This window comes from Nasonia vitripennis, chromosome 4, assembly GCF_009193385.2.
Source record: "Nasonia vitripennis strain AsymCx chromosome 4, Nvit_psr_1.1, whole genome shotgun sequence".
Lineage (NCBI taxonomy): Eukaryota > Metazoa > Arthropoda > Insecta > Hymenoptera > Pteromalidae > Nasonia > Nasonia vitripennis.
The window spans coordinates 14,431,588-14,444,770 of NC_045760.1; the positions used below are offsets into that span (position 1 = coordinate 14,431,588).

General features: G+C 51.2%; 1 protein-coding gene across 2 annotated transcripts; it reads left to right on the forward strand.

Annotated features, from left to right (window-relative positions):
- The first annotated feature begins 4,030 nt into the window (after nucleotides 1-4,030).
- Nucleotides 4,031-7,826, forward strand: LOC100117033 (loricrin). Of its 2 annotated transcripts, none has more exons than XM_016988011.3 (4): nucleotides 4,031-5,206; nucleotides 5,277-5,358; nucleotides 6,210-6,581; nucleotides 7,582-7,826. In XM_016988011.3, the coding sequence occupies exons 1-4, from the start codon at nucleotides 5,201-5,203 to the stop codon at nucleotides 7,593-7,595; spliced, it is 474 nt and encodes a 157-aa protein (XP_016843500.1). In that variant the 5' UTR covers nucleotides 4,031-5,200; the 3' UTR covers nucleotides 7,596-7,826. The 2 variants fall into 2 exon arrangements, with proteins under 2 accessions (XP_016843500.1, XP_001601378.1); XM_001601328.5 differs by having other exon boundaries at nucleotides 4,033-5,206; nucleotides 5,295-5,358.
- The last annotated feature ends 5,357 nt before the right edge of the window (nucleotides 7,827-13,183 follow it).

Genomic DNA, 13,183 nt, shown 5'->3' on the forward strand with positions numbered 1-13,183 from the left:
CGCGCGCGATGCCGCATATCGATATATTGTCAAGTGCGCGACGTCGGCGGCGCTCGAATGGAAAAAGGGGGGAAAAAGTGCAGCGGGCCAGCACCGCCGTGCAGGAGATTTCCGCGCGCGCCTCGGCAAACGCGATTTCGAGGCTGGCCGTGTACATGCGGAGTGTATAGGGCACACCCATGTATGGGAGCGCGAGGCCGTAATTCGATTTCTCGCGCTCGAGCGTTAATTCGCGCGAACTTGTTGCCGATCGAAAGCGCCTCTCGGGGAAAGTTCGAGCGTAGGGCCGCTCCTGGGTGGGTGCACACACATACGTACATACCTGTATATATAGGGGCGCGCGCGCGCGCAAGGGGTTGTGGAACAGGAGAGAGAGAGAGAGAGAGAGAGAGAGAGAGTAAAGCGATAACGAGCTTGCCACCGCGCTATACATCCGCTAATTAGTTGCTCTCCGAAAGCACATCTCCCTCACTCTCGCTGCTGCGCGCGAAGGCAGCTGGATGATCGTCAAAGGCGAAGCGTAAAAATTTTCGCCTGAAAATCCGAGCTCGAGAGCTTCTAATTATAAATTCGCATTTCTATTTCTCCTTCTCGTCAATTAGCGCGAGCTGCGCGAGGCATCTCATTCTACTTCGTACACTATACGCGAGCACAGACACGAGCCGACGAGCGAGCGAGAGAGAGAGAGAGAGAGAGAGAGGGAGGGAGGGAGAGAGAGATAGAGGCGTATGTATACACAGAGCAAAGCTCGTTAATGCACAAGTAGATTTAAAAATGTTCGGGCCCGTGCTCGCGCACAATGCGGGAGAGTACAGGATAGCTGGAGTTGCAGCGGCAGTAGGGAGCAGAGCGTAATTCCTCGGCGTTTTTTCCATTAGAGCACGAAGAGCTCGGCTCCGGAAAAAAGTGCCGCTGGATTTCCGCGAGCTGGAAGACTGTCTCTCTGCGGGAAAGGAAAGGCGACAAGGGCCGTTCTATGCTGCGGTGTACTTTTATTTTTCGCGATTCCGAGGCGGTGCCTTCGCTGGTCCGACTATATAAGGTATATAGATATATCCCTGTGTGATGCAAGTATACACACAGGAGAAAGGCGGCGGGCGCAGCCAAGTCGGCTGATCGATCGGGAAATCGGCAAATTGAGCGCGAAGAGCTTATCGAGTCCCGCGGCCGATAGCAACCGCACTACACACGTATATGTATATATACACATGCTGCGCGCACATAGAGTTTGCCTTGGCGCTTCTTTTTCTCACTCCCGCGTTGACCTTTCCCGCACTGCGAGAACACTGCACGTATATACGTATACAGCGAGGCAGCTGTCAGGGACATCTCGCGTACACACACTGCAGGAGTCGCTGCACAGAGAGCTCTTGATGTGCGGCGGGAAATTGGCCAATCGCGCCGATTACGCGCCGGTGAACTCTCTCTCTCTCTCGAGCGCGCAGGGAAAGGCGCCGCCGTTGCTGCTGCCGCAATTTTCTCGAGCTGCGTGAGAGGTAAACAAGCGCGCCCGGACAGTTACACCTGTAATTGCTATTGCACACACGCACGTACTAGACGACGACTTCAGAGGAGGCTGAAAATGGCGAATATTATACGCGTATGTACATGGGGTTCGGGCAGCTATAGCTCGCATGATTAGAAACGGCGCAGCATAAGTCGAGTGGAAACTCGCGGCGAAAAGAGCCCCCGACAACCCCGTGCGTCTCGCTCGTATTCGCACAGGCAGCATGTGTATAGTGCAGTGCGTTCAACGACGAAAGAGCCAGAATGAAAAAGTCCGAGCGCGAGTGGCAGAGCTATATACATGCGCGCGCGGAGAGAGCTGGGAGAGAAGAAAAAAGTAACGACCCATTGTCAGGCGAGAGAGGGCTGCGCGCGCCGCCCGTCGAGCTTTCGGAAAATGGAAAAAAAATCGCGAGAGAGAGAGAGAGAGAGAAGCGCCAAAAGCGCAGCGCAGGCGCGCAGCCAAGGATTCGCGCGTCCGCCTGCGATCGATCCCTCGGGCTGCGCGCCGAGACTGCTGCTGCAGGAGCGTACAGCCTTTCCTCCTCCGGCAAGATATTCCCGTTGGTCCTCTCTCTCTCTCTCTCCCTGCATGCATATGCACCATACGGATATATGGGGAAAAATCGCCGGGCTATTAAAAGCTTTCCGGCGGGAAATATAACTGCCGCCGGTTCACCGTGCGCTGCACAGGTTGTTTTATCTATAAAACAATCCCTCGGCTCGCGCAGAGTTTTAAGATCGATTTCAGCGCGGAAAGAGAAAAATACAGCTCGTTGACGCGATATTTCAAACGACGCATATAAGTTCCGGCCAAGTACAGTTTCGAGCTTTTCTCTCCGCTGCGACGAGTATACCTACGTATATACATGTCGGGGGTCGAGTTTGCGCGCGGAGAGTTAACTGAATGCCGGCTAATTGCAGCGAAATTTTCCCGATCCTCGCTGCTAGCTGCAACTCGAGAGAGAGAGAGAGAGAGAGAGAGGCAGAGCTCGTCGTACAACTACTTTAGAGAGCCGCGCGCGGCTCTGCAAGTTTCTCGAGCTTCGACGCAGTAGTATAGCTCGTTAACGTGTACGGCGCGCGCGACGAGCTTATGCGCTGGGTGTGTGTGTGTGTGTGTGTGTGCGCGCGCCGTGTATTATAGCTCACGCTTGCCATGATTCAGAAATCGCAAGTATTATATGTTCGCGTGTATTAGATATCGGCGAGAGATTTCGACAATAATAAGTGCACGTCTGGCGAGAGAGCGAAGTTGTATAATAGCGAGAGGGAAAATTAAGGTAATAGATCGAGCACTTAATAGACACAACGACCCGCCGGGAGTGAGAGAGATAGCCAGTAGGCGATAGTCACGGCGGATTGTTGTCTGCGCCGGCCGCGTGTAGTTCAGATCGCGCGCTGCTTTCGTAACGGCCCCTCTCTCTCTCTCTCTCTCTCTCTCTCTTCTCGTGCGCAGCTCTTCAGACACGGGAGAGACGTAAGCTTGGCTCGTGTAATTATACGCTCTGCCGTGTGTATACGCCGCGGAGAGAGAGAGAGAGAGAGAGAGAGAGAGAGAGAGAGAGAGAGAGAGAGAGAGAGAGAGAGAGAGAGAGAGAGAGAGAGAGAGAGAGAGCGAAAGGAGCAGAGGAGCTGCGCTGCGCGTGTGCGAGTTGCAAAACAACGCGCTCAGAGGTTGAAAGTGCAGTATAAACATTGCATATATCGTCTATGCAGAGAAGATTCGTCCTCGCCCGCGATGGACGCGCTCGCGCGTTCCTCTACTGCATATACAATAAGAGATAAAAGTACTTGCATACATATAGGTATAATGTAACGCGATAGCTACGCACAGCGGACCGCAATTTTTTCGAGAGCGAGACGAAACAAAGGGGCTGCACAAAAGGTCGAAATCCGTTTCCCTCGCTGCGTATGTATTATACGAGAGAGAGAGAGAGAATATAAGAGAGCGCAGCCGACGATGCGCGCGACGATTGTACGAGCTCTAGTCGCGTCGTCGTCGTCTCTCTGAATGAAAATCTCTCCCCCGCGCTCGCAACGACTCAAACACAATGCGACCGAGTGATTATAGCCTCCCCCGCCGCGCAATTCTTTCTCCTTTACATTTTCCGCCCCCGATTTTTGGGTCCGCGTGGGTATCGTGTATATATATATATATAAATCACGCAATTCACTCGGCGGGATAGCATATAGCCAAGATGAAATATATCTCCGCGTCGTCGCACACGCTCTCTCGCGGCCCGCGGGGGATCGCTGCGGCGGAACCGACGAGCGCGCGCACGTTCGCTCTTACAATATGTCACGTCGCTCTATCGCGCGCGCGCGCGCGTTGGAAAAAATTGCACAACGCTTTTTTTCCCAAAACGCGTCGCCACAGCCGGCGTGTTGCTCCAGAGAGTTACGCCCTTTTCCCTGCGCGCAGATGCGCTTTATACGCGTTAGGTTTGCTTCCTGACCGATGATGCTTTTCGTTATATATATATATATATATATATATATATATATATATATATATATATATCGTTTAGGTATTATACTGCGTATGTGTACAGAGGAGCCATTATGGCAGGAGAGCAACGCGTCGCTCGTTTGGCTTTTCACGTAAATGTGGATTACCGCGAAGAGGCTATGTCCCAGTGTTTTATATACACGCGCGCTGTGTCTGTGTGTATACGAGCCGAGCGCATGCGCTACTCTTTTTCTTTTCGAGTTAATTAGCATTTCTCATTACGAACTTGCGCGCGCGCTGGCCAGATTGCGCGAGGCGTTATTAAAATGTGTGCATTCTCGGCCGCTGCTTCGCCAAGTACCTTCCTCGAAAACGTTATATACACACACGTAATATATATATACACACACACTGTATAAGAGATGGCCAGCATGGACGAAAGAGAGCTACGTGCATATACGACGATTGCAGCCGCTTTTACGAGAGAATATAACGAAGTCGCGCAATTTTATATAAAATTGAGACAAAAAAATTACGAAATATTTCCCGCATCGGATAATGGAAGCATTTGAAAATGCGCGCGAGCGCTGCGAAGAGGAATTAGTTGAGGATGTTAATTAATTTCTCTCTCTCTCTCTCTCTCTCTCTCTCTCTCTCGCAACGCGAACTCGCGTCGATTATCGTGTGCCGTAAAAGCCTGCGCGCGCAGCGCGTATATATGAAAAAGGACGTAAAATTATTGAATAAGCGATTGCGCAGAGGGAGAGTGAGAGAATGTATGCTATGCGTATTATATATTTGTACCTATATACATCGGTGCCCAGAGCGAAGAAAAAGAGAGATAACTCGTAACTATATTACATATCGAAAATCGCAACAGATCGCCGAAAAATATCGCGATCGCTCGAGATTTACACAACAGCTATTGATCGGAATCGATCGCAGCTTATTATTATCTCTCGATCCAGGGGGTCAACATCGGACACACACACACACACACACACACACACAAACGTGCGAGTCTATCTAGAGAATGGGTCACATACAACAGTAGGTGTCTATACCGATTTTCTCCGCGCGATAAGCCCCTTGTGTTTTCCACACGCCGCCGCGACCTTCTATGCAGCAGCGGCAGCAGAGCGGCGGTGGCAGAGCCGATTGCGTTATGGTCTCAACTCGCTCTTTGGCGCTAGGATATAAAAGAGCGACGGACCCGAGGCCTCGGCGAGAAACGCATCAAACATGAAGGTGAGTATACGGAGCTCTCGCGAGCTGTGCTCTTTCTACTCTCTATCGCGCTCGATACACATCGATATAGTATTTTTCGTCGTTGCAGTTACCACTCTACGGATCCGGACTGCTGCTCGCGGTACTGCTTCTGGCCTGCGGCGTTGTTCACGGTGCGTATATATATATATATATATCCACTGCGTACTCATTCCGTTTCATCTCGCTCTTCTTCTGTTCCTCTATATACACTTGCGAGATCTTCCTTTCACAGAAGAAGCTCTGCGCAATGCACTTTTTTCTCTTCCTCAGCGCCGCGAAACTTCTGCCTCTTCTTTCATCTCCGGCGACGTCGCTGTACGCCATCCAACGACGTGTGCTCTCGGAGAGCAGTGTGTATATTGTCGCGTTGACCGATACCGCGCGTCACTCTCGAAGCCGAGAGAGAGAGAGAGAGAGAGAGAGAGAGAGAGAGAGAGTGAGAATCGATCAAGCATGTGAAATTTACGGTCTCGCGCGTGTCGGTCTGCAGTGCGCGTCGGATTCTCCGCGCCGCGGCGCGGATAAATTGACCTACTTCGAGTAAACGATGAAAGCTCGATGAGCTCCAAGATTTAAAAGGGGCCGACTTAAGGTCGCGCGGCGTTGATAATTCATCCCGCCGCGGTTGCGCTTCTTTTATGCACCCCGTGCGTCCTATACATATAGCGCGCTCTGCAGCTCGGTGGATCGATATACGCGTAGTGGTCTATACACAGAGGTGGCGCTCGCTCGAAAGGATTCATAAAACGCGCGGGTTTTTCGCGCAGAGCAGATGGGATAAAAGAGCGCGAGTGTAAATTGCATCGCCTCGGGCACTACATCGCGGATCTCTCGTCGGCAAAATGAGTATTATCGACTGCACGCATCAGCCTCCGGCGCGCTCTGCGGCCGACAGCTCTGTCTGCTATACGTAACGAAAAGTTACAACGCGATGAGTATTACGGCGCATTATAACACGCGCTCGATAATTCGACCCCCGCAGGTGGCTACGCTCCGTGGAAGTCCTCCGGCGGCGGTGGCGGCGGCGGCGGAAAGATTATCAAGGTGATAACCGTCAGCGGAGGTGGTGGAGGTTGGCCGTCTTCCGGGTGGAGCAGCGGCGGAGGCGGAGGAGGATGGAAGTCCTCCGGCTGGAGTAGCGGCGGAGGAGGAGGAGGTGGTTGGAAGCCGTCCGGATGGAGCAGCGGAGGAGGAGGGGGCTCTGGATGGAAACCATCGGTTTGGATCAGTTCCGGAGGCGGCGGTGGTGGTGGATGGCCCAGCGGTGGATGGAAGTCGGGCGGAGGCTCTGGATGGTCAAGCGGCGGCGGTGCTGGTGGATGGCCGAGCAGTGGATGGAGCTCCGGTTCGTCAGGTATAAATTTAGGATCGATGCGCCTTTCTGAACGCAGATAAAAAATAAATAAAATGCTCTCGACAACGCTACAACTTTGTACTTTCCTTAAGAATAGAGAGGAGAACAATCAGAGATTTAACGTATAGTTGCTTTAATTCGAGTATGATCGCGTTTACTTTTTATAATTGGAAAAACAAAGGCGAGTCGACTAACTAAAATGAAAAACGCCGTGTCCTCTTTTCAAATTTCACACAAAAAGAGTCCCTTTGCGTAATATAATCGCAGTAAAAGCCCTTTTTCGCGCAGATAAAACATAGTTTTGCAAACTTTTAATTGCCAGCCCCCGTATCCGACGTTTTCAAAAGGCTCCGAAAAAATATGTCCCGGCGATTTTATCGCAATAATTTCGAAATCCACGGTATAGAAGCCGGCTTCATTCTCATGATGAATATTAACGTAAAACGTTCTTTGCCGCGCGTTGCGCAAGTTTTCAAGTGTCGTCATTGAAACGGCGCGCGCATCATAGAAGGGAGAGATTCCAGGAGCGCAAATAATGAAGATTAATTATAGGAAGGCTGAATCCTTTGGAAACGCGAGGAAGGAAGAAGCAAGTATAGAATGGGCTCGCGAGAGCTTACAGAGCAGGTACAAGTCGAAGTTGGCGCATGTGTACACATAATAGAGGAGAACGGCTTCATTCATGGGCCGAGTTTTTTTATCCGTGCGCCAAGATCGATTTTCGCTTAAGCGCCGGGACTGCAGAAGGATCGTTTATCTATGCGAAAGAGAGAGAGAGAGAGAGAGAGAGAGAGAGAGAGAGAGAGGAGAGCGGGAGTAGCTTCTGAAAGAAGTAAAAATACCCCTTTCGGCGTGGCCCCTAATGGAGTTAATTTTCACCGCTCTCGAGAGCTTGAAGTATACATAAGTTGGCAGAAGCTGTGCAGCGCTATGTGGGATATATAGCTGTATATATGGCACGGCAACACTCGTAGCGTAAACGCTGACTCTCGCATTCCAGGTTGGTGGGACTAAGGACGAGGAGGAGGCTGAGAGAGGCGAAGGAGAACGCGACGAGCGGAATGAGAAAAAGCAGTAGCCTGCTGCTGCCGACTACGACGACGACGACGACCAGCACGACTATATACGACGGCGGGTGAGCTGCTGGCACATCGCATTCCCGGCGCCGTGGGCGACGTTTCTTTCCACACCGTAAAACTCTGTATAAAAATTTCACTTGCTTGAATAAAAAGAGCAGAAAAAGTACACACCGAGGCTGAGTGAGAGAGAGAGAGAGAGAGAAAGGGGGGGGGGGGGAGCGAAAAAGAGTGGAAAAGAAAAAACGAGTGACTTTTCTATGGAGCCAGAATGTCAATAGTCCCGTGTCTGCATGCAGCTCGTGGTGTGGCGTTCGCCTTATATACACAGAGAGAGAGAGAGAGAGAGAGAGAGAGAGAGAGAGAGAGAGAGAGAGAGAGAGAGTCGAAAGTTGAGCGCGAGCGGCACTCGGAGTATCCCGAGAGTTGCTGGTCGGCGCGTCGGATCTGCCGGAAGTTCCGGGCGATTCAGAGCCTCGAGGAACGACGCGACGACGACGACGACGACGACTTCCGGTCCAAGGCTTTCGATATCGCCGAGTCGAGCATAGAGAGTATAGCGGTAGAGGGAAACGTCCATAGCCATCTCTCGCCGCCACGGCTAATTAGCATCGAGCAATTTTCCCGATATCATTGCCGTATAGCTCTCGGCGGTACGCGCGATCGCAGCAGCTGATGCTGTGCAGCGCGAGTCGGCGCGAAAAAGCCGAGAGAGCGAAGCGGGCAGAGCTATATGGAGATTAATTCCCGGCTTTCGTATTCCCGCCTCCGTTGTGCTGCGCGCATATCGCGCAGTCCGAGCTCGGAAATATCGCGGCGGATTACGTAATTGTCGCTCTCTCTCTCTCTCTCTCCTTGTGAATTTTTTCGCCGCCCAGCTTTTTCATTCCTCTGCACGGCGCTATGTCTATATGTAGATCGCAGGGCTTCGGCCAATTTAAAGCCGCTGGGCCGCGGCAAAAAGTCGTCTCGAAAACTCGAAAGCTCTAGACTCGCCGTTAATTGAGCCTTTTAGAGCTAGCGAGCGCTCTCTTTCAATTACGTTAATTTAAATCTCCCTCTCCTGCGCGCAGCTCTCTCGCGGCGCTCGCCGGACGAAAGGCTGCAGCTTGCAGCGGAGAGTAGCCGCTGGTTTTCCAATTCACTCGAGCTCGTTTACTTTTATTACGCTCCTGCGCATGCACATATAGCTCGTTTCCCGGCGGCTTTCTTTTTCGGCGAGCCTACTTTTAGGCAGTTTTCGCTTATATTTCGCGAACCAAACGCGATGATTGCGGATCGTTTCGATACAAGCCGTTCTCTCATTCGCCGCAGCACGCGTCGCGGCCCCTTTTTCGCGATATGCATATGCATGTACGTGCCTGGCGAATGAGCTCGATGTGAATTCCCGAAAAGCGATGGGACGGGGTCGCCGCCACGGGCGCGGAGAAAAAAGGGACAAACTATATGCACGTGCTCGAACGGCGGAGAGAGGGACGAGAGACACGTCAAGCAGGCGCGACGCTTCCGCCGGAACGCTGTACGAGTGGTGCACTTTAACACGGAAAATCCGGACGTGATGCGATGCGCTATGCTCGACCGCAGCCTGTTCCGCGCTGGCCTATATAGCGGCCAGAGTCCTTCCAACTCTTTCCCCGAGAACAGTGGTGAATCTTACCTGCGCCAGGTAAATTTTCAATTCCGCACTCCTCTCTACGCATCATCGCGTACTGATAGCAGAAAATCTATATATACATCTGTTCTCTCTCTCTCTCTCTCTCTCATAGTTTCTCCCTCCTCTTTGCCTTCTCTCTGCTGCATCAGTGAAGCGGGGGCGCGAAAGATGGCTCTCACAGATAGACCCCTATACATGTACACACAGCGGAGAGAGAGAGAGAGAGAGAGAGAGAGAGAGAGAGAGAGTGAGGGAGAAAAAGGGGTATACGTGTGCGAAGCGTATATATAACGAGAGAGCAGCGAGAATAAAGAAAATTCGCAGAAGCCGGGCGCGGAGAAACGAGAAAAAGTCGCGCGTCGCAAGCGAGGCGTTATAAAAATTACACAGGCATTTCCATTTGGAGCTGATAGCATCAATCCGCACGCGTACACGCTTCGCCACGAGAATAGGGCGAGAGATAGAGCGCGACGGAATGAGGCTCTCTCCATCTCTCCTTCACTGCTGCCGCTCTTTTTTATGTATAACCGACGCGCGAGCGCAAAGATGTACAGCCGCGGGCGCAGCTTTGTATAACAGGCGCCTCGCGCGCCCATTTCTACAAACTACCGGGATATTTTTTCGCTCGGGCGTTTAAGGGAAAAAATTGTTCGATCAATTCTACGAGAGAAAGAGGAGAAGAGAGAAAAATCTGCGCAGCGCGACTCCATTGTCGCTCGCGCGCGTGTGTGTGGGTGCATGTACCGCGGGGAGGGAGCTGCAAAGCCGGCCTTTGTTTCTCTCACTCTCTTTCTCGAGTTTCACTTTGCGAGAGCCCCTTTTCTCTCAAGCCGTGCGTTCTGCAGCGCCCAGGTCGTATACGCGCATATATAGAGAGTACTGTGCAACTGAAAGAAAGCCAGATTGGAATTGCGGATTAGAGCGTCTAGCTCGCGTATTTAGTCGCGTCTGCTCCGTCCTGCCACATATGGCGTACGAACGCTGCCAGGATTCGAATGTCCCGCTCTTTACGTGTACCTAAGTATGCACACGCGAGCTGATGCATCGGAGGAGAGGGAACGTGTCCAAGAGCGAAGACGACGACACGGAGAAGCTGGCTCGAATGTGCGCGCACTCCAGCGACCAGTGCACTTTTAATTATACCTTCGTCGCCGACTGCGTTTCTCCCCCTTCTTTTTCCCGCCGAGTCAAACATTTTTCGGCCAGGATTATACTCTGAAAAGTTTCGCGATCATGTATATAGGTATGGGACGCTCCGCCTCCTCTTGTTCGGTGTCGGGCGCGCGCGTGCGCGCTGCTGATTTATCCTCTCATTACCAGGCCAGGCCGGCACTCTCTCTCTCTCTCTCTCTCTCTTGCACCCGCGCGCGCGCGCGCGCGAGCGGCGACGTGAAATATAACGCGCCGCGCGTGCGATCGATGCGCTTTAAAATTCGCGACATATAATACACGCGTATACAGCAGCTGCAGCAATCACCCACATGAAGATTAATTTTTCCGGGCGGTATACGGGCGCATGCATAGTGCATGCATAGATATGGCCGGTCTTTCGCGAATATTGACGTTGGAGCGAGTCCAGAATAATCTGCATTTTTCCAGAGCGGGAATAAAGGGATCCTTGGAATATACGAGAGCGTAATTAATAATGAATGGAATCGAGAATTGTATACGCGTCAGTGTATAAGTATAACCCTCTTGAAATTTCGGAGCAACGAAACGAGCTTCGGCTCAAATTAGGACCACTTTGCTGAGAGTCTCTACTCTAACTCAAAGCGCGGCCGAGAAGATTTCAGTATCAACGTATTTTACATTTTCAACGCTGAAGTATAAGGGAAGTCGAATACTTTCTTGCTCGAAAACGGAAACTTTCTACGAACGTAGAAGCTACTGAAAATATATAGGGTGCGTAATTTGTCGAAAATGCGCGAAAAGCCAGACGCGTAGAATTTTTACGAGATTCGCGTGTACTCTCGATATATCGATATATCGTATGTGCGTGCACATGTCCAAAACCAACTTATTATGAAAATACAATTACAGTTCCTCGGTGCGGCTACGTCAATCGATTTACAATGGTCAATAAATTACAAACGATTGACTACTCGCGATACTTGTCGAATGTTTCATCGGTTCAGCTTACGAAGGGTTACGCATTAATATCCGGTACGTGACACTCAAACAAATTCGTTTCTATTCTATACACCGCTATATACCGAACGAATTTACATTGATTCATCATTTTTCAATAGAAAATATAAAGCACATGCCGAAGTTTTAGAAGCTGCACAAAAGGCACAAATTAATTGCAAAATCGCATACGGAAGCGAAGCTCCGTTTAGACGTTGTAATGTAACTCCGCCCCGAAAAGAAGCTGCACAAAGGACCGAGTGAATTTCGAGAATCCCACAGCTCGTGTGCTGCATGAGAATTTCACTCTGATATTTAGCCGCGTAAAAGTGTAACGATCATTGAAAATTGAAAGGCTTATATATGCGTGTGCGCATCTATTTTGCAACATGATTTATCGGCGATTATACTCACGGAGACGTAGACCTGGAAGCCATTACGCGCGAGTTATGGGAGTCATCGCGTTTCCTCACCAGAGCCATAAATCACGGGGCGAATTTTGCAATAAAAAATATCGCATTTTCACAATTTCGCTCCATTCATATACTGTACAAAAGATGGCACGTGCAGCTATGAGCGTCGATTCGATTACGCTTATTAGAATTCGCGTCAGGAGCGCGCGGGGCGTCGGCAGCTCTTGCAGATTCATAAGTATGAGAGAATTTCTTGCGAAAGCTCGAGCAAACAGTCAATTACCTCGTCGTCTGCAGCAGCAGCAGCAGCAGCAGCAGCAGCGGAGGCGAAGTGCGCGCGCGCGCGGATAGGATCGGAGTAGTAGAGTATATAGACGCAATAATAAGCACTTATTCTGAAATCGAAGTGCGGAGAGGGATTTGAATGAGAAGTGGAGGGAAAAAAGGCTGCGATTGAAATTTCAATAAGAAGGTATAGGCAATTATGGGCTCGCACGTAGCTCCTCCGTGAGCTATCTCTCTTTCTCCCTCGGAACAGCGCGCGCGAACGCAAAAATGGAAAGGACGAAAGAGAGTGACCGCAGAGCACAGCAGTTGCATATCGATCGCGATATACCGCCTGTGCATATAGCTATGTAGACGGGCTGCTGGAGGCCCATAAAGTATTCCGTATACTGGCGCGCGGCAGCAGCAGTATATATAGCAGCAGCAGCGTCCTGGGGGTTCTTGTTATTATTTTTTGTTTAACGTCGCGTGCGCGCGCGCGCCCTCGAGAGCTCGAAACAATAGCGCAAGCAACGAGTGATGCGAGTTGCACTAGCCTCGATTCCGTAGCGCCTCGGGTAGGGTTTTAACGACGTGCTCGGACACGGCTGTGCAGAGGAGAGAGACGAGAAGAGAAAGCCCACCGCCTCCCATTAGCTCGCATTCTCCTCCGCGGTGCTCGACGCGCAACACGCGGCGAGGGAGCGGCATTTAAGGGGTACGAGCCGGCAACCCCTGCACTTTTCTAAATTTCTCTCTCGCTCTGATGTACATTATACACCTGCGCAGAGCTACTCCTCTCTCTCTCTCTCTCTCTCTCTCTCTCTCTCTCTCTCTCTCTCTCTCTCTCTCTCTCTCCCTCTATCTCACTGGCCAAAGTAAAAGGCCCCGCGCGCAGCTTTCTTCCCCCCCCCCCCTCTAGAGAGAGGGAGAGAGAGAGAGCGAGCGTCGACGCCAAATCCCTCTGGCTATGTGTATACTCTTGAGCAACTTTATTAAGGCTCCTCTCGCCTTCCCCAATTACTCGCGAGAGCCAGTCGATATAAGAACTTTTCTCATCTTTCTGCG

What these genes read in the sequence shown, in the direction of transcription:
- LOC100117033 (XM_016988011.3), top strand. An exon ending in GGCCTGCGGCGTTGTTCACG is followed by an intron (nt 5,359 to 6,209) that starts GTGCGTATATAT and finishes CGACCCCCGCAG; the next exon opens with GTGGCTACGCTCCGTGGAAG.